Below are 19,086 nucleotides of genomic sequence, written 5' to 3' on the forward strand. Positions count from 1 at the left end.
TTTCACGTTACTGTCATCTCCTGGTTGATCAAAAATAAATAAACTATTTTAACAGTAGTCCAGTGGTTACAGTATTGAAGTAAATAAGAGCAATTCAATATTTGAAATGTTTTCTAACCCTTGTGTCATCTCAGGGTCAAGGTGACCCGAAGACCCCAAAACAAATGTGCTTGTGGGATCCCTTGTGTTGTAGCTGGGCCAAGGTGAGGTCACATTTATGGATCCTCTGTGCACGTCGTCATATTTATGAGACAAATATAAACCCATAGAAAGGTGAGTTTATTATGATTTATTGTGAAATAGTATCGTGTCGCTGTGAACGGTTTCCACCAGTAGGTGGCAGCACAGACGCGCATTAAGTCGGCGGAACAAAAAGTGTGCATGCATGATTGTGCTCAGACTCCAGGCCGGTGCCAACCTTGTTTGTATGCCTGTGTGGATGTGTGTGTTTTGACAAAAGCTCCATCCAGGCAAACTGGGGAAGCGACGAGTTCCCAGAGTAGCATCAGAGCTGCAGGACGAGTCCAGTCCAGTCTGCTGCACCTTTCCTGCCGGAGACCCCGGGACCACCGATGGACGGAGAAGGAGTCCGACTGTGAGAAGAGAGGGAACGAAGAAGAGCGTGAGAGGAACTTTCACGAACGTTCTTGTCGATTTTGACAGATCCGGGACTTTTTTCTTTTTTTTATCTCTGAAGCTTTACTTGTCATCATGTGTTCTGTGGCTCTGTGCTTGCTGCTGTCGCTCTTGGCAACGGAGGCCAGGAGCCTCGACAAACTCTCCTCCAGGGGCGGCCTTCGCGTGGAGGAGGTCCTGGACCTGGACCGGGACCAGCACCTGCGTCTGGCCCGAGGCACGGACGAAGACGAGCAGCAGTCCACCTTCGGTCAGTCCTTCGAGTTCGACACGGTGACGACGCCGCTGCCGAGCGGGTTCAACGCGTCGGGCCGACGACGCAACGAGACCCACAAGACGCCCGGACTCGTCAACCCCTTCTACCCGCTGGACGACAGCTCCTACGTGGCCTACGCCATCCTGTTCCTGGCCGGCCTGGTGCTGGCCGTGGGCGTGGTGGGGAACATGGCGGTCATGTGCATCGTGTGGAACAACTTCTACATGAGGTCGGCCTGGAACTACCTGCTGGCGAGCATGGCCTTCTGGGATTTCCTGGTGCTGATCATCTGCCTCCCCGTGGTGGTCCTCAACCAGCTCACCCAGAGGAGGATCCTGGGTGACATCACCTGTCGCGTGGTGCCATATATGGAGGTAGGCGGGGCTTATATATGTGGTGCGATCTATCAGAGATGAATGTGAAGGAAAGTTGAATTTGTGTTGGAGGAACTTTTTAAATAACACAACTTTTGTCACACAGTTTATAATAATTAAGAAAAAAACTTAAAATATACTGTAATTTAAAAACATTTCAGCAGGCTTTTTATAACATAGTTATAATTCTTAATATATATATTATTTATATACAAGATGTGAGTTAAGAGAATTTTTAATATTGAAAAAAAGAACTAGAAAAGTCCTGGGCCAGTGCATACCTCTGCCAAGAACATGTTTTATTCACGGTAAAGAAATTGGTAAAAACGATATTAAATAAAAATATAAATAAGATGGAAAAAGTATAATAATATAAACACACTCAAGCACTCATATATTTTCTGACAAGGACCAAACTTCACTTAACCACCCTCTTAGAATAGCTCCGTAATGCTTTGCCGCCCAGCTAACCAATCACATCTGTTGATCATTATTGTTATTATTATTATATAATATTATACAGCCAAATCAATAAAACCATAAAGAATATTTGAAAAAATGTGCTTGAATTTTATATTTTAGTTTTCTTGCACTAACAGAAACAAAACATTTCCTATATTTCTATATAAATAATCAACTTTAAAAATAATCAGGAAATATATAAACATTTTTAAAGTATTTACGATCCGAACAATTTACTCTGAATTAACTCATGTTCACGGTACAGAACCTACATTCTTTTGAAATTATATATGCGTTTCGTGTTAACATGGGAATAAGTATGTGGAGTGACAAATGGCAGCACCTTCATCTGCTTTCATTAAAACTTGGTTGCCATGGAGACCGAATGCTATCTTTGCAACTACCTGGCAATTGCTATTAATTAAAAAATAATTTTAGTTTCATTAAAAGTGTCATTTCAACTATATATTTATGTAACAGAAAGTTTAAATATATATATATGTTGTCACAATAAGAGTGATGCTAGCTGCTAGCATGTCGTTGTGATTAAATACTTGCTGCCTCTTGTACTCCAGGTGGTGTCTCTGGGTCTCACCTCCTTCACTCTCTGCGCCCTCGGCATCGACCGCTTCCACGCCGCCACCAGCTCGTCCCACCTGAAGGCCCGGCGGGTCGAGCGCTGTCGCTCGGTGCTGCTGAAGCTGCTGCTGGTGTGGCTGACGGCGCTGCTGCTGTCCAGCCCCGAGATCTTCCTGTGGCAGCTCACGCCCAGCGAGTCGCCCTCCGCCGGCCAGCCGGCCGACTCCTGCTCCATCACCTCCTCCTCGCCTCTGTCGCACTACCTGCCCGACTCCCTGCACTCGCTCCTGCTCAGGTACCTCCAGGTGAGTTCCTGCAGAGTCAGCAAACTTTCTTATTTTCTGTCTACTTCCATTTTCTTCTACTTAAAATTAAACACTTTAGCACTGGTCCCCTCAGGGCTAGGTGCTGAGCCCCCTCCTGTTAACCGAGGTAATACTGCTTCGCTAGGAACTCAAACTGCCTTATTAAGACATGATGGGACTTTTTACAACTTTTATTATGACTTTTATACTTTTTCACTTTTAATTATCTCACTAAATAGTGGGAAATACTTTATTTTAGTCAAAATCTCTAGAAGTTTTTTTAAAAAGAGCTGAGCTTTTTTTTTGTTTTGTTTTTTTTAAATATCTGAAGAAGTTTTTTATAAAGATCTCGAGTTTTTTCATTAAGATCTCCACTAGGTTTTTTTTATAAAGATATTTTACGTTTTTAAAAATATCTGAAGAACTTTTTTATAAAGATCTCGAGTTTTTTCATTAAGATCTCCACAAGGTTTTTTTATAAAGATATTTTACGTTTTTAAAAATATCTCAAGAAGTTTTTTTTATAAATATATCAAGAAGTTTTTTATTAAGATCTCCACAAGGTTTTTTTTATAAAGATATTTTACATTTTTAAAAAGATCTCAAGAATTTTTTTTATAAATATATCAAGAAGTTTTTTAGAAATGTATCAAGAAATATTTATAACGATTTGAAGAGAGTTTTCTTAATAAATATAAAGAGTTTTTTTATATAAAGATCAAAAGAAGTTTTTATAAAGGTCTCAATCAGTTTTTTTTTTAAACATCGCAAGAAGTTTTTGAATAAAGATCTGAAGAAGTTTTTAGAAAGATCTCAAGAAGTTTTTGAATAAAGATCTGAAGAAGTTTTTAGAAAGATCTCAAGAAGTTTTTGAATAAAGATCTGAAGAAGTTTTTGAATAAAGATTTGAAGAAGTTTTTAGAAAGATCTCAAGAAGTTTTTGAATAAAGATCTGAAGAAGTTTTTGAATAAAGATCTGAAGAAGTTTTTAGAAAGATCTCAAGAAGTTTTTGAATAAAGATCTGAAGAAGTTTTTGAATAAAGATTTGAAGAAGTTTTTAGAAAGATCTCAAGAAGTTTTTGAATAAAGATCTGAAGAAGTTTTTGAATAAAGATCTCAAGAAGTTTTTAGAAAGATCTCAAGAAGTTTTTGAATAAAGATTTGAAGAAGTTTTTGAATAAAGATCTGAAGAAGTTTTTAGAAAGATCTCAAGAAGCTTTTAATAAAAGTCTCAAGAAGTTTTTGAATAAAGATCTCAAGAAGTTTTTAGAAAGATCTCAAGAAGTTTTTAGAAATATCTGAAGAAGTTGTTTTTTTTAAAACATCTCAAGAAGTTTTATTAAACATCTCAAGATTTTTTTATAAAGATCTCAAGAAGTTTTTAAATAAAGTTTTTTTTACATTTAAGTATCACTAGATATATTTATTCACTATATTGGCAGCAGTCATTACGTCCTCTGCAGCTATACGAACATTGATGACTGAGGACGAGAGGATACAGTCGACTCCAGCAGCTTTTATTGCTGATGTTTGGACACATTTTGGTTTCTAAACAAATGAAAGTAGTTACGACTTCATCAAGAGTCATGTGGTCTGTAAATTCTGCAACACCAGAGTCAAGTACTCGACAACACTACACATATATCCTTGTTATTATAATAATATATCCTAACAAGACACATACCGTACCTCATGCTTCATCTCCCTCCGTGTCGTTGCAGGGCCGCATGTGGTGGTGCTTCGGCTGCTACTTCTGCCTCCCCGTCCTCTTCACCGTCCTCTGCCAGATGGCGACGCGCAACGTGAGCAGCGACTCCAGCTCGGCGCAGAAGCAGCGCGGCCCGGAGGATCGCTCGTCCAGCCAGAAGCGGCAGCAGCACCAGGTGGTGGAGCGCCAGCTCAACTGCACGCTGCTGGCCCTGGCCGTGGTCTACGGGATCTGCGCTCTGCCCGAGCACGTGTGCGGCATCACGCTGGCCTACACCAAAATCACCATCTCCGAGAACACGGCCGCCATGCTGGCGCTCCTCAACCACTTCCTGTTGTTCTTCAAGTCGTCCGTGACCCCGGTGCTGCTGCTGTGTCTGTGTAAGGTAGGTCTGGAGGTGGTGTGGAGCTCCGCCTCCACGGTGGTGTTGGTCGTGCTGCGATGGTCCGAGTGACGGGGGATGTTGGACGGCGGACTTTCACGGGGGTCTTGTCTGCAGGCTCTGGGCCAGGCGTTCATGGACTGCTGCTGCTGCTGCTGTCAGGAGTGTCAGAGGACCACGGCTCAAGGCTCCCCGAGCTGCTCTCACGCCAAACTCAAGACCTCCAACGAGACGTCCATCTTCTACGACAAGGCTAAAGACACATCTGCCATTCTGTCCATTTCCAGCTAGAGCTGCGTTCCCTCGTCGTCTCCTTCGTTTTCCTCGCGTCTTTTCTACATCGTAGTGTTTTTGTGTTTCTCTGTCTGCAGCCAAGGTCACCCCTGCCCTGTGGAGCCCCTGGAGGGACATGAAGGAAGGAGACAAAGATCTTGCAAAAGTTGCCTCATCAAGATCTTTTTAGGAAAACCTCAAAATCTTGTCATTGTATTTAGAGCTCAAGAAGTTTTTTTATAAAGAGCTCAAGAGGTTTTTATAAAGAGCTCAAGAGGTTTTTGGAAAGATCTGAAGAAGGTTTTATGAAGATCTAAAAATGTTTTTAAAAAACATCTCAAGACTTTTTTGTAAAGATCTGAAGAAGTTTCTATAAAGGTCTCAAGAAGTTTTTATTCAGATCTCAAGACGTTTTTATAAAGAGCAGAAGAACTTTTTAAGACCGATCTGAAGAAGTTTTTATAAAGATCACAAGAAGTTTTTATAAAGAGCTCAAGAAGTTTTTCTTAAGAGCTAAAGAAGTTTTTTATAAAGAGCTCAAGAAGTTTTTATAAAGAGCTCAGGAGGTTTTTGGAAAGATCTGAAGAAGGTTTTATGAAGATATCAAAATGTTTTTACAAAGAGCTCAAGAAGTTTTTTTAAAAAGATCTCAAGAAGTTTTTATTCAGATCTCAAGTAGTTTTTATGTAGAGCTCAAGAAGTTTTTATTCAGAGCTCAAGTAGTTTTTATAAAGAGCTAAAGAAGTTCTTATTAAGAGCAAAATAAGTTGTTATAAAGAGCTCAAGAAGTGTTTTAATAAAGAACTCAAGAAGTTTTTATAAAGGTCTCAAGAAGTTTTTTAATAAAGAACTCAAGAAGTTTTTATAAAGGTCTCAAGAAGTTTTTTAATAAAGAACTCAAGAAGTTTTTTAAATAAAGAACTTAAGAAATGTTATAAAGAACTCAAGAAGTTTTTATAAAGAACTCAAGAAGTTTTTATAAAGAACTCAAGAAGTTTATATAAAGAATTCAAGAAGTTTTTATAAAGAACTCAAGAAGTTCTCATTAAGATCTTAAAAAGTAAAAAAAAGAAAGAAATCTCAAGAAGTTATTCTAAAGGTCTCAAGTAGTTTTTACAAAGATCTACAGAAGCTTTTATAAAAAAGTTTCTAGAAAGTTCTTAAGGATTTTTTTTTTTTTAATTTTAAGATGTTATTTTTAAGAATTCAAGATTTCTTTCCAAAAAGACCTCAAGAAAGTTCTTACGTGAAATCTTAAAAAAAATGTCAAGTATATTTAGAGATTTCAAGATCTTTTTAACATCTTCAGATCTTTCTTAAGTGGTCAAGATCTTTCCTTCTTCCTCTCATGTCTCCTCTCGGACTCGTTCTGCTCCACGAGCCCCATTTTCTTTTTTGTTGGACGGAAGATCTTAAGAAACGTCGAAGAGATACTTGCACTAGTGAAGGACTCCGAGGAGTCGTCGGGCTGCTAAGCTAAACACGAGGGTCCGCGTCAAGAGTTCCGTTTTTATTTTTTGGAAGTCCAACATGGTGGACCTCCTGGAGAAGCTTCAAGTTATCGAAGGATGAAGGTGTGATTGACGTGTAGGACACATGTTGGACTCCTTTGAAGATGACTTTAGCGTAGCAGCGTAGATCAAAGCTAACGGTTACTGTAACTGTAGAGAGGAGTCGTTGTAAATCAATAACCCTGACCTGGAATGTGAAAGTGGATTTCAATGATCAAACGATAAAAAAAATGGGAATAAAAAAATGGTTGTTAAAATTATTGTAGTTTTATATTTTTTTGGACGTGAAGTTAAAGTCTGTTAAATGATTGTATGATGTTTTTTCAGACGTGCAATTCGAATATTAAATGGTGGAATTTTACATTTCAAATGTTAAAACGTGCATTAAATTAGTTTTTAAATAATTTAATTCAATCATTTCTGTATTGAAAGATTAACTTTTGTTTTTTTTATTGAATAATTATTCAATAAAAAACAAATAAACCTTTCAATACAGAAATTATTGAATAATAATAATAAAAATAACTTTAAAGATTGAATCATTTGTATATTGAAATGTTCAATTTGATTTTGAATAATTTAATTAAAAATATATATATTTTTAAATGAATCCATTTTTTTTTTTTACACAGAGTTTGATATTCCAAGTCTGATGATTCAAAAATATTTTTTCTAAATTCATTATTTTTTAATTCGTAGCCTTTTAAATTCAATATGTTTTTTTTTATTAATATTTCTTTTTATAAAAGTTCAACTGGACAAAAAAGAATTAGAATATCGAACTTTATAGTTAAGAAAAAAACTTTCAAGCATTGTAAAAAGAACAAATTATTGACCTCAATTTTTTATTTTTTTTATTTTTAAAAACACTTGTAAAAAAAAAAAGAAGTAAAGTTTAATCATTTAAAATGTCTAAATCAATTTTCTGATGCCACTGATCTACTTCCAGCAGTGACTGAAATGTTTTTAAAATATTCATTTAAGTAATTTATGAAGAAGTAGTTGGAGTGTCTTTTTGAATCAGTTGCTGGTTTGATTCCTCATTATTCTCCACCCTTTAAAAACTAAACTGTGAAACCTATTTATCTGTATCTATCAACAAATAGATCGGCTAGAAAAACATCATCTAACCAAGTATATCTTTGCTCTGTTATCAACTTTACTCACTCGCATCATATTTTAAATACATTTAAAAAAACGATCCATGGACATGTGGAGGAAGAAATGTTGAAGAAGGAAATATTCCTCCATCAGAAACAATGAGAACTTCTTGCTTCTGAGCTGAGCTGCCCCGCAGAATATCAATGACCAGAGAACCGTCCCGTCGCTATGGGATTAAAGCCCAGACTCTCCTGAGAAACACACAGTCCAGCTTCAAAGGCTGCTTCGATTATCACGACTGTAATACACCAGCGATTCCTGCAACCAGATTCGAAATTTAAGACCAAAAAAATGGCATTTTTGCGCATTTTTCGAGCTTCAGAGCAGCTTGTGCGAGTCGGACAAAGGAGGGAAGAAGTCGCTCTCATTAGTAGTGATGAGACTTCGCTCGCCGCGGAACAGAACGCCTCTGTTCGCTAATGAAGCCACCAACACTCACTAGCCTCGACTAGACCTTCATTGGTCATGCCAGAGCGTCGCCGCAGAACAGTGGATGGGAACCGAGAGGGGGTCCGCGCTTACGTAAACCCAAAGGGGGTCACGGGTTCGAATCCCCCTCCCGGCGGTCGACGGCGACGGGTTAAATAGTCCAGGGGACGGTAAGTTTGTAGCTTCGCGTTGAATCGAGTCAAACTTCCAACAATTTCATCCCGATTACGAAGAGAAGTCAATATTCAAATTCCAAACCTTAGAACAAAACAACACAATGAGATTTCCAATGAGAGAGCCAAGACCTCTGCCAAGCAGCTTGTTTAAACCCATATATATATTCATACCAACATTATACCTTGTATTTTTATTTATTCACAACGATATTTCAATCAACCTGTGTGTTTCCCGCTTGTGGGAGGAAACTCGGAGTAAACCAACACAACATGTAAGCTGCACACTATTCAATTGCACGGGGGACCCGACCACACAGTGGGATGGAGACGATGGTTGCATTTATTTCCATCAAGGCTTAAGTATTCTTTGGCAGGAAAAAACTATCTCTTTTAATCTGGAAATTAATTTTCCCACTCTGAGGGTTACCCTTAATTTTTACTTTGTTTACACTGTTGCAATTACACTTATATAACAGCGGGGGGAGCCAGAAACAAATAGTTTAATTCTCATGTAGCAGCAGCTTCGATGGAATACTACGGTGGCCCAGAAGTGAAAAACTAATTTACAAACACTGAGTTTAGGAGTCAAACTTGAAACTATATTACAATTTCTTGAAACACATTTAAAAAAAAACATAAAACACATTTACAAACTCTGAAACAAAATGAAAACTACCCAAAACTAATTGAAAACTCATAATTTCTGAAAGTGTAAAGTTTCAGAGTAATCTCAAGTAATTGACATTTTCAGGAAATAATTTGTGTAAGTTTGTTTCAGATTTATTTTTCAAGAAACAAATGTTCAAAATTTGTGTCAGAGTTTGTAAATTTGTTCCAAACTTGCTTTATTTGTTTCAGATTTTTTGGCAAATTTGTTTCGTTTGTTTGTGAATTGGTTTCATGAGTTTGTGAATTTGTTTAGCACTTCTAGGCCACGTAGTAAGTCATTAAATTTGCAATATATTAACCTTTTTTTTTTTTTTGTGGAAGAAAACAAAAGAAAACGGACAGCAGGCATCAGTCAGAGGTAAATGGCCTGATGAAAGCACAGCCGTTCTCACGAAGAGTGAAAAAAAAAGTACTTCAAAATGTTTGTGGATCCAGATGGTAGTCTTGAACAAAATAGAATCATTTGTTCTTCATCAACATTCACTGAAACCTGGTCCAGGAAAAGGGGCCGAGACGGTGCAGGTTTTTGTTCCAACCAGTCAAGCACACATGAGTTAACCAATCAGGTGTGAGCTTAAACAAGCAACACCTGACTGACAATTAATTGATTTCTGTCTTCAGACGCCTGATTGGTTCAACTATATGTGCTTATGGTTGGATCCAAAACCTGCACCGTCTCTGCCCTTTTACTGGACCAGTTTGACACCCGTGCTCTAAAACGTTACACTTCCCATCAGGCATATCTTGGTCATACGTGTCCAGAGAAGGGTCTTTAAACTTTAAACTCATGCTGTGAACGAGGAGCAACAAGAGTTCCTGTGAGGCTCGACGAACACAAACTAATCTGACCTGAATGTCTCACACTCACACGGGGCGAGAGAACCCAGAGCACAGAGTTGCTTTTGTTCTTCGGGGGGAAAAAAGCTGACGAGGGAAGGAGGGACGGAGGGACGCCGTTGTCACGTCGCCATGGCGACGGGGCCTGGGGTCCCGAGATTTGACTCTGGCTTCGAACAAACACCCCCGGCTTGGTTGGACCACCTTCGCATCACGAACAGGAAGTGCCGAGGCCGCTCTCTTTTGTGGAAGGATATAAAAAGTTCACACTTTCACCGACATTAGGGAACAGATAGAACCTCAGGGCGGGCGGGAGGGGGGACGGCCGGGCTGAGAAAAGGGCGTTTAATCAGGGGGCCGATCACCCCTGAAGCCAAGTGACCAGATCACCACTTCTTTTTTTTTTCTCCGTCCAACTTCTTCACTTGTTTTTTTGACACTCAGCTTTTGATTCCCCCCTGAGAACAACCCACTCCAGCTCTTCCTCTGTCAATGATCTCCCATCGTCCACTGCATCATGGGAGAGAAGCTGCGCTGACGTCACCAACATTCTTAAATTAAACTTCAAGAGATTGTTCAGGCTCATTGTTGAATAGTGACGACGTTTGCTGCTCTCTGGTGTTCAATCAGGAGAATTACACCCCGCGTTGCACTGTTAAAGTCACTGACAGCTACAAAAATGATTTAAGTTTAAACGGATTTTTGATTAAAAAAAAAAAATTCAAGTTTTTTTAATCGATCAAAAACGTTGCTTTAACCGTTTTATTTGTTGATGAGAAAACGTTTCTGCAATAAAAAAAAGAAACATTTTTAATGGAAAAAAACGAAAACTAAAGGTTTTTTAAGTTTTAATTAAATTGATTGAAGCAACTTTTGTGATTAAATAATAAAGTTGTTTTTTTCTAAGATAATATGCGTTGATAGAAGCAGCTTTGAAAATAAACAAAAACATTTTTTGCATTTATTTTTTAAAGAATAAAATTAATTTGCAACTTTTCATTATTTAATTTTTAAATGTTTTTCACTTAATTTTATTAAAGAAACCGTTTTGTTTTAATGGAAATGCGTTTTCCTTTAAACTTTCTGAAATAAAAAAATAAAAAAATTCATTAAAACGATTTTCTTTTCATTTTATTGAAGCGTTGTTTTAGTGAATAAACAAATAAATCCACTTCTACAGAAGCAGAACTGAAACCGTAAAGTTAAACGCTACCGCCACCTGCTGTCCATTAAGCTCATTTATATAAATTTAATTAAAACAAATGTACGGAAACGACATTAAGCAAAAATAAAACATCTTAAAGAAGAAGAAGAATTTTAAATATATTAAATTCATATATGATGTATATTAACCTGCACAATTGAAAATACAGATAGTAATCTCTGAATAAAACAAAACATTTGTAACAGCAACAAACCAATGTCTAAATATTCAAACTGGGGCCACATTTGTGTCAAAAAATAAAACGACTAAAAACCTGACAAACTTCTCTCATCACTGGTTAAAGAATCCGACGATGAAACCACGACTAAAACAAATCATCAGATCAAAGTTACCGACTTGGTTTTTTTTTTCTTCCCATCATTTTTATTCATGCACTTGAAGTAATGACACTCACCGAAGGTTACAGTACATCGTTTAGATATAATAACATAAAGAATGACAAGTTATTTCTACTCACGACTCGACCTTTTCTTCAATAATCAAATCGCTCGATCGTGATTAAAAAGCACATTTGTGGATGCGATTGATCCCAAAGTAACGTCGTTATTTCGAGTGGGAACGTCTGCTGGTGATCGTCTCTTCCCGAAACTCAATACTTGATTACTTTATCGCTAGACAAGTTCACTTCTCGCAACATAAAGTTGATTTTTTTTTTCAGTTTACACCACTTTTAACTCATTTTTACCTTCATCGGACCATCAGCAAAGAATTTACACGAAGCAAACAAAAGGCACGCGAATCATAGGCGATGAATTTAAAAAAAAAAAAGGTTATTTAAATCGATTTAAATTAGAAAGAAAAACATTGCACTTGACATGTTGGCATCTGCATAAACTACATTAAAGTGTCTTGTGAGAAAAATCATACGTGAAAGTGAGTTTAATAAGACAAAGAACTGTTTGGTTTTTTTGGGATGAACAATAAATAGTTCTTAATCTTTATTTAGGCCTAAACATATCCAGTTTTGATGAAAAATCCATACAAGTTGTTGTTTTTTTTTTCCTTTCCCCAAAGTGAATTTGTTTGCCGAGATTAAAATGAATAAAGAATTCATGCTCTGATTGGATAGTCGGAAAAAAAGAATCAGCGAAATTAATTCCGGCGTAAAAAAATGACATCACGTGACGGCTCCGGTCCAATCAGCGGGCGCCGTCCAGCAGAAAAAAAACAACAAAAAAAACACTGAACTGGTTACACGTCGAGAGAAGTCTTATGATGCCAGAAACATTGATAAAAAAAAAAAAGAAGAAGAAGAAATATAAAACAAAAGCTTATTACATATACACAGAAACATGAACCTCCAGTTCTAGTACCGCCTCCTCGACTCTCGACATGAGATTATTAACATTATTGTCATTAATTATATCTTACAATACCAAAAAGGAAATGAACAGTGCAATAAAAAGATTTCATCCCTCGCTCCACGGCAGGGTGAGCGAGGACAGAGAGACAGAAGTCAAAGAAAAGAGGAGGGAGGTAAGAGGGGGAGGGATAGGTTAGTATAAAGGTGAATGAAGGAGGGAGGAGTCGATGAAGGCATTTGGATGGCGGAGGAAGAGAGTCTAATAATAATGGCACCTTTTTTTCCAGTGATTTTCAAGAGTGGTTAAAAGTCAACATGGCTGACGGTTGAGTTGATTTATATGGAAGTATATCGGCGCCGTCGGAATATTGAACGCTTGAATTGATTCCTTAATATTGAAACTTTAAACAGAACTTATATTAATATTTAATTTTTTTAGGAATTTAATAAATTTTAAATAATTAAATTAAATCATTTCTATATTAAAAGATTAGTTTTTTTTATATATATATATATTTAATTTAATAATTTGTCAATTTAAAGGTTGAATTCCTTTACATATATTTATAATATAAATAAATAATACATTTATAATATTTTATAAATTAATTCTCATTTTCCACACAGAGCTTGATAGTTTTATTCAAATAATAAAAAATGAAAGTATTTTTTTTATATGTACCCTTTTAAATGCGTTTTTAAACTGAATTTAAAAGGCTACAAATTAAAAAAAATATTGAATTAAGAAGAAATATTTGAATGCAATTTAAATGTAAATATCAAACTCTATGTGTAAAACAAATATTTCATTTAGTTTTTATTTTATTTTAATTTAATTAAAATCAAATTCAACCCTTAAATATACAGATTATTTAAGTAAACAATGTCAACGTTTCATTATAGAAATTATGATAATTAAATTATTAAATAATTGAAGAAAAAAAAAAGAAGAAGTTTCAACATTTAAAACCCAACCGTTCAATACTCGGCACCGAAACACTTCCATAGATTTACAAAAGGCTTCGACTTTCACACGTTCATCAATAAAAGCTACGACGATGCGGACATGTGACGATGCACTGACGCGTCGGATCCTTTTAATCTTTACATCGTCTCGTTTTCTACCCTTAAATCTGCTCAAAGACATGCTTTTCCACAACGTTTTGAAGCTCGAGAGACGGATTAAGCGACGCTGGGATTAACAGCTAATCTTCATCCCTCCTTTTTTTTTGGGAAACGTTTCGATGAACGTGCCACCGACAGCCTCAAGGTGGCGTCAGTGCATCTCGAGGTAGAGACGACAGCGTCAGGAAAGAAAGTTGATGTTTGTGGAGGGTCGCGAGGGTTAAATAAAAAGGGGTGTGTGTAGAGAGGGGGGTAGGAGGGGGTTGGTTGGGAAGTGGGGAGGGTTGATCATGTGACACGGACTGCTCCGTTAACTGGGGGGTTTCATCTGTTCTCAGGAACTCCTCTTGGTCCGGGAGTGTTGGATCAACCACTGAAGAGTGATGTCTGCAGAGACAGTGTGGTGTCAGTGTGTTGAAAGTGTGGTGTGTCAGTGTGTTGAAAGTGTGTTGACAGTGTGTTGTCAGAGTGGTGCCACGTATCAAGGGTGTAACTACTTGTTGTAGCGGCCAGGAAATAAAAGCTACAAATCAATTGAAAATATGGTTATAATTAAAGGTTTTGACACGATATCGTATCAATATTCAACAGCACTTTAGCGATTTATACTTTCAAATATATATATTTTTTATTGCCTTTTTTTTAATGGTTTATATTTTAAAAAGTGTATATTAAATAGTAAAATTCGATTAATTTTTATTATTCACAATTAACATGGAAACATTTATGTAATTTGTTCACTTATGTGTTGCGATTAAACTTTCGGCCACTAGATGACAGCATTATGTCCTCCGCAGAAAAAGGAACAATAAGAGCCCGCGGGATCCTGGTGATGACTAAGGACGAGAGGATACAGTCGACTCTTTTAAAGCTGATGTTTGGACATATTTTGGTTTCAAAACAAATTAAAGTAGTTACGACTTTGTCAAGAGTCATGTGGTCTGTAAATCCAACAGTCAAGTACTCGACAATACTACAAAAATATATACTTGGAATTAAAGATGTGAGAAAAGATCGATACACTAAAATATTGTAAACATCTTTCTTCACAATACCGACAATTTTTCCCTTTTTGCTTTGAAACATATTTTATCTTTTTATTAAACAAAAGGTATGGTTTACATTTAAAAAAATGTAAATAAAATTAAAAAAATTTTTCTTCTTTTTTAAATTCACAACGAAATATTTACATAATTTGTTAATTTTTCCTGGTGATGACTGAGGACGAGAGGATACTGTGGAGTCTAGTAGCTTTTAAAGCTGATGTTTGAACATATTTTGGTTTCAAAACAAATGAAAGCAGTTACAACTTCATCAAGAGTCATGTGGTCTGTAAATTCTGCAACAATAGAGTAAAGTACTCGACAATACTTCAAATATATACTTGTTAATATATCGCATTGTGGCGCTTGTTTCATGATATGCATCATAACACCAGATTGTGGCCAATACTACTTATTACCCTTACATTATTGTTATATTTATTTAAGAATATTACATAAATAATGGTAAGAGCTCAGTTGCTACATTAGAGAAGGTTCAAAGGAGTGTGTGTGAAAGTGTGTGTGTGTGTCGTACCGATGTTGTCTTTCTCCTTGCAGGAGATGGAGTAGCAGCAGATCTCTCTGTCTTGAATGGCTGACAGATTCCTGAGTAAAAATAAAAAGACGCAAAATCAATAGAATATACTGGATACCTTCGCATTGAAGCAAAACCATTAGCATAATTTATTTTAATGAACAAAAGTGTTTAAAAGCCTGTACTTACATTCTCTCTATGAGCTCTTTCTCATCCAACGCTCCTGGTAAGTCTCTCTTGTTCCCCAAAACCAACACCTAAGACACAGTCAGTCAGTTTAGGGTTTTTTTCAACAGCTACAAAATACGTTTCTCGTTCTAAATTGTACACAATAGTCAATTAATATTTCTATATTCTGGACAAATATTCCGAGAACTCACTGGAATTCCCTGCAGCTGTGGTTTGTCCAGCAGGTTGTGAAGTTCGTTTTTAGAGGCTTCGATCTTTTCCGGGTCTGCTGCGTCCACCATGTAACTGACAACAACAACAAAATGGTTGTTTAAAAACATGTTTAATTTCTTGTTAAATATACATCTCAGTAACAGGATGTGAACCAGGACTTACACAATGGCGCTGACTCCTCGACAGTAACGTTCCCACATGCTTCTGAAGCGAGGCTGGCCGCCGATATCCCACAACTAGACGTGAATACATACATTTTGTTATGGTAAACAGTGAGAAGAGAGTGAAGTACATCCTTTGTGACACAGTTTTTATTTTAAATAAACATACTTTAAAATACATACAACTGCTTTCCATTTCGTTAGAACAGGAAGTTCTTTATCATTTCACATCAACTTAAAACTGACTAAGAGCAGCAGAAAATAAAGATAACTCAGTTAATATTTCTTTGAAATGTATTAAACAAAAAACTGGAGAAAATATATAAACCAAACATTGTAGAGGAAACAGTGTATTTATAAGAGTAAAATATGGTATAGGTAAATTTAAGACTAAAATATCCACAGGTTGATTTGTTTATTTAATGTTTTTTTAATGTGTTCAGTTTTAATTTATTTACTTTAATTATTATTATCTCTTGTTTATATTATTATTCCAAGTTTGTAGTCCATATGTGTGATAAAATATCGTAAAAATTAAGTTGTAAGGAAAAGGAAAAAAAAGAAACTAAAATAAAAAATAACTTGATTCAAAAAAGTGAAAGAACGGACTGCACGCATAAACGTTCATCTACTAATTTAAAAAGTAAAATGTTACTATTTAATTGAATTAATTGGGTTCCATTTGTTCCAATTATTATTATCTTTCCTCAAAAATTGTCCTCTCTAAACTGTGGGGGTTGCGAGTTCCAAACCCCTGTGTTTAAAGAACCGACAGCATCATATTATCTCCACGAATCAACCATTGATTGAATCCTGCGACGTAAACAAATCACTTTTGAATCCACTTTCATTTTAAACAAGATAAGACACGAGACGGCTGATTCATTTACAGCCATTGTTGGTCACTCAATCATCACACACACAGACACACACACACACTACACAGAGTCAGATGATCATCAGGAAGAGCATCAGGAAAAGAGAAACTAGTTCTGACCTTGATGGTGACGTTGCCTTTGGTGATCTTCCTCATGTTGAATCCAACTGTTGGAATCATGTCTTCGCTGAACTGGCCGGACTGGAAGATACAAGTACAACAACGCACACGTGAGTCATGTTTGACTGAAGAGGAACTCCCACAAAAAAAACAAAACCATGATCTTCTTCCAATAAAAAACAAAGTAATATCACCTTAAACCAACCAATAATTATCTTTATTATGTGTTTGTGGATTGATTGATAATGTCCTACAGCTGGAGAAAGAATACGTACAATTAAAATGAAACTTTTATAAACAATATATCAAGATAATCTTTGTAAGAAAATATAAATACACTAAAACATTGCAATATTAAAAAGCACTGTATTGATAATGTTGTTTTTTATGCTTTGAAACTATATTTTATTTAAAGCATATTTTTTATACTTTGACATTTTTGCATGTTAAATTCCAATTGAAATGTAGAGCATCGTTTTAATTTTTGGTTACGTCCTCAATAGCTAAAGGAACAAAGAAATCCTGTGGGATCCTGGTGAAGACTGAGGACGAGAGGATACAATCGACTCCAAGGGCTTTTAAAGCTGGTGTTTGGAAATATTTTGGTTTAAAAAAAATTAAGGCAGTTATGACTTTGTGAAGAATCATGTGGTCTGTAAATTATGCAACACCAGAGTCAAGTACTCGACAATAATACAAATAAATCCTTGTTACTACAGTATCACGATATATCGTGCCTGTTTCCTCTGTATTGTATTGCCATATTCTAGCCAAAACATTATTACGGAGACAGACACAGGCACTTTTAAAGATCACAAACATTTATTTAATAAATATACTTTCAGGTAATACCAGATAACTGAACCGAATTCTGCAATGGAAGAATTTGGAAACGCTAAAACCGTCCGTAATGACAACACCTCCGTGTTGTACGTGATATGAGTTTTAAAACTAAAAGCTAGTTAAACACTCTTTTGATTTTAAGTATTGTATTGTGATACGTATCGCCACATTATTTTCTACACACACCTACACAAAGAAGTGTTTTGAAACACAAAGGTAATAGAACACATTTATTATTGTTCCAAGTACAGAAAGTAAGTAAGTAATTTTTATTTATATAGCACTTTTCCAGACCAGGGTCACAAAGCGCTTAAACAATCAAAACAATACTCAATAAAATATATACTTTAAAGGTCAAGATAATACAGAGAACAACACAGGAGTTCCTGAAAATCAATGAAAAAGGCAGTAAGAACATAAATAAACGAAATATTAATAATGATTTAATAACCATTGATGGGTGAGTCGTTTCAGACAAATACAAGACATGAAAACCAGGACACTATATGAAATAATAAGTCACTAAAAGGGGGAAAACTGTCACACTTTGAGAAGTGAAAATCATCCAAGAGAAGAACATCAATGTCATGGATTTCCAATAGTGAATGTGAAACATGATGTCAGCTGTTCTCGCAGGAAAAGGAGTGACTTCATCTCGAAGGAGATAAACAAAAAAAAAGGAAGGAAAGGAAGGTCACTCTGTCCGGGAGGAGAGTCGACCCACTTTTCCAGACGAACTGTTGGACCGAACATAAAACCGATCTCGTCTTATAATGTGGATCTAAATCCGGCCACAGGACCCGGAAATCTACACAAGAAAGACGATAGAAAACATGTATCGATCCGAGTAATCGATTCGCTGATAGATGGAGATTTAAGTAACAATTGTTTAAAAAAAAAAGTGCTTTCGTATGTCATAAAGTCAGCTGACCTCGTCATCCGAGCGATCACTTGACCGCTGTGTAACAATAGACGCGGCCAGATGCTAACATCTGGAGCACCCCCTAAAAAAAGAAAAACTCACCGCGATCACGTTGACGAAGGTGGTTTTCCCGGAGTACTGGAGGCCCACCAGGGTCAGCTCCATCTCCTCCTTCCAGAAGAGCGCCTTGAACCAGTCCAGCAGTTTGTTGATCAGCGCGATCATGGCTGTCGTCGGATGCTAACGCTAATAAAAAAAAAAGAAGCTAGCTCCGGCTGCTAATGCTAGCTATGCTAGTAGCCGCCTCGGACTTGTGTGCTTGGGTTTCTTTACGAGCCCGTGACAGTCCCGGGAGACCGGAGAGAGACCGAGACACTCTCGACGCAAGCCGTGGAACAGTCGTCGTCGATCGGTGCCGTCAAGCGATAGTGTCAGCGGTGTTATCTCTGGGTTTTTTTTTTTAGATGTTTACTAGCTACGCCTTCACCATCCAGCGACGTCAAATCTCCTTTAGCACTTCCGGGAAAACCCTTCAAAATAAACTCCGAATCGAAAACAACTGCTGCGCTATCACGACGAAATATTCACAGAAAACATAAAGTACACGAACAATTATTCACTATATTTAAGTATATGCTATTGTGCACTTACTTATTCGCATTATAAACGTTTTGCTTAAATTATAAGCGAAGTGTCAAACCTTATTTCCGGTTTGGGTGGGGTTTACGGAAAACGCCAACGAGAGCGAGAGCAAAGAGAAGACGGCGAGAA

General features: G+C 36.7%; 2 protein-coding genes across 3 annotated transcripts; one reads left to right on the forward strand and one right to left on the reverse strand.

Annotated features, from left to right (window-relative positions):
• On the forward strand, window positions 1-6,747 carry gpr37l1b (G protein-coupled receptor 37 like 1b). 2 transcript variants are annotated; one of them, XR_015709479.1, is made up of 5 exons: window positions 1-1,266; window positions 2,304-2,612; window positions 4,335-4,706; window positions 4,821-5,846; window positions 5,983-6,747. XR_015709479.1 is itself a non-coding variant. In XM_087782309.1 (4 exons), the coding sequence occupies exons 1-4, from the start codon at window positions 712-714 to the stop codon at window positions 4,992-4,994; spliced, it is 1,410 nt and encodes a 469-aa protein (XP_087638435.1). In that variant the 5' UTR covers window positions 1-711; the 3' UTR covers window positions 4,995-6,747. The 2 variants fall into 2 exon arrangements, 1 of the variants encoding a protein (XP_087638435.1); XM_087782309.1 differs by having other exon boundaries at window positions 4,821-6,747.
• Window positions 6,748-11,882: 5,135 nt separating this feature from the next.
• LOC148059473 (ADP-ribosylation factor-like protein 8A) lies at window positions 11,883-18,829 on the reverse strand. The gene is made up of 7 exons (XM_087782310.1): window positions 18,418-18,829; window positions 16,551-16,631; window positions 15,555-15,628; window positions 15,371-15,464; window positions 15,180-15,247; window positions 14,991-15,061; window positions 11,883-13,799 (listed from the first exon to the last, which is right to left on the reverse strand). Exons 1-7 carry the CDS (start codon window positions 18,538-18,540, stop codon window positions 13,747-13,749), a joined length of 564 nt encoding a protein of 187 aa, XP_087638436.1. The 5' UTR covers window positions 18,541-18,829; the 3' UTR covers window positions 11,883-13,746.
• Between the last annotated feature and the right edge of the window lie 257 nt (window positions 18,830-19,086).

Source organism: Callionymus lyra, chromosome 19 (genome assembly GCF_982586985.1).
Source record: "Callionymus lyra chromosome 19, fCalLyr1.hap1.1, whole genome shotgun sequence".
Classification (NCBI taxonomy): domain Eukaryota; kingdom Metazoa; phylum Chordata; class Actinopteri; order Syngnathiformes; family Callionymidae; genus Callionymus; species Callionymus lyra.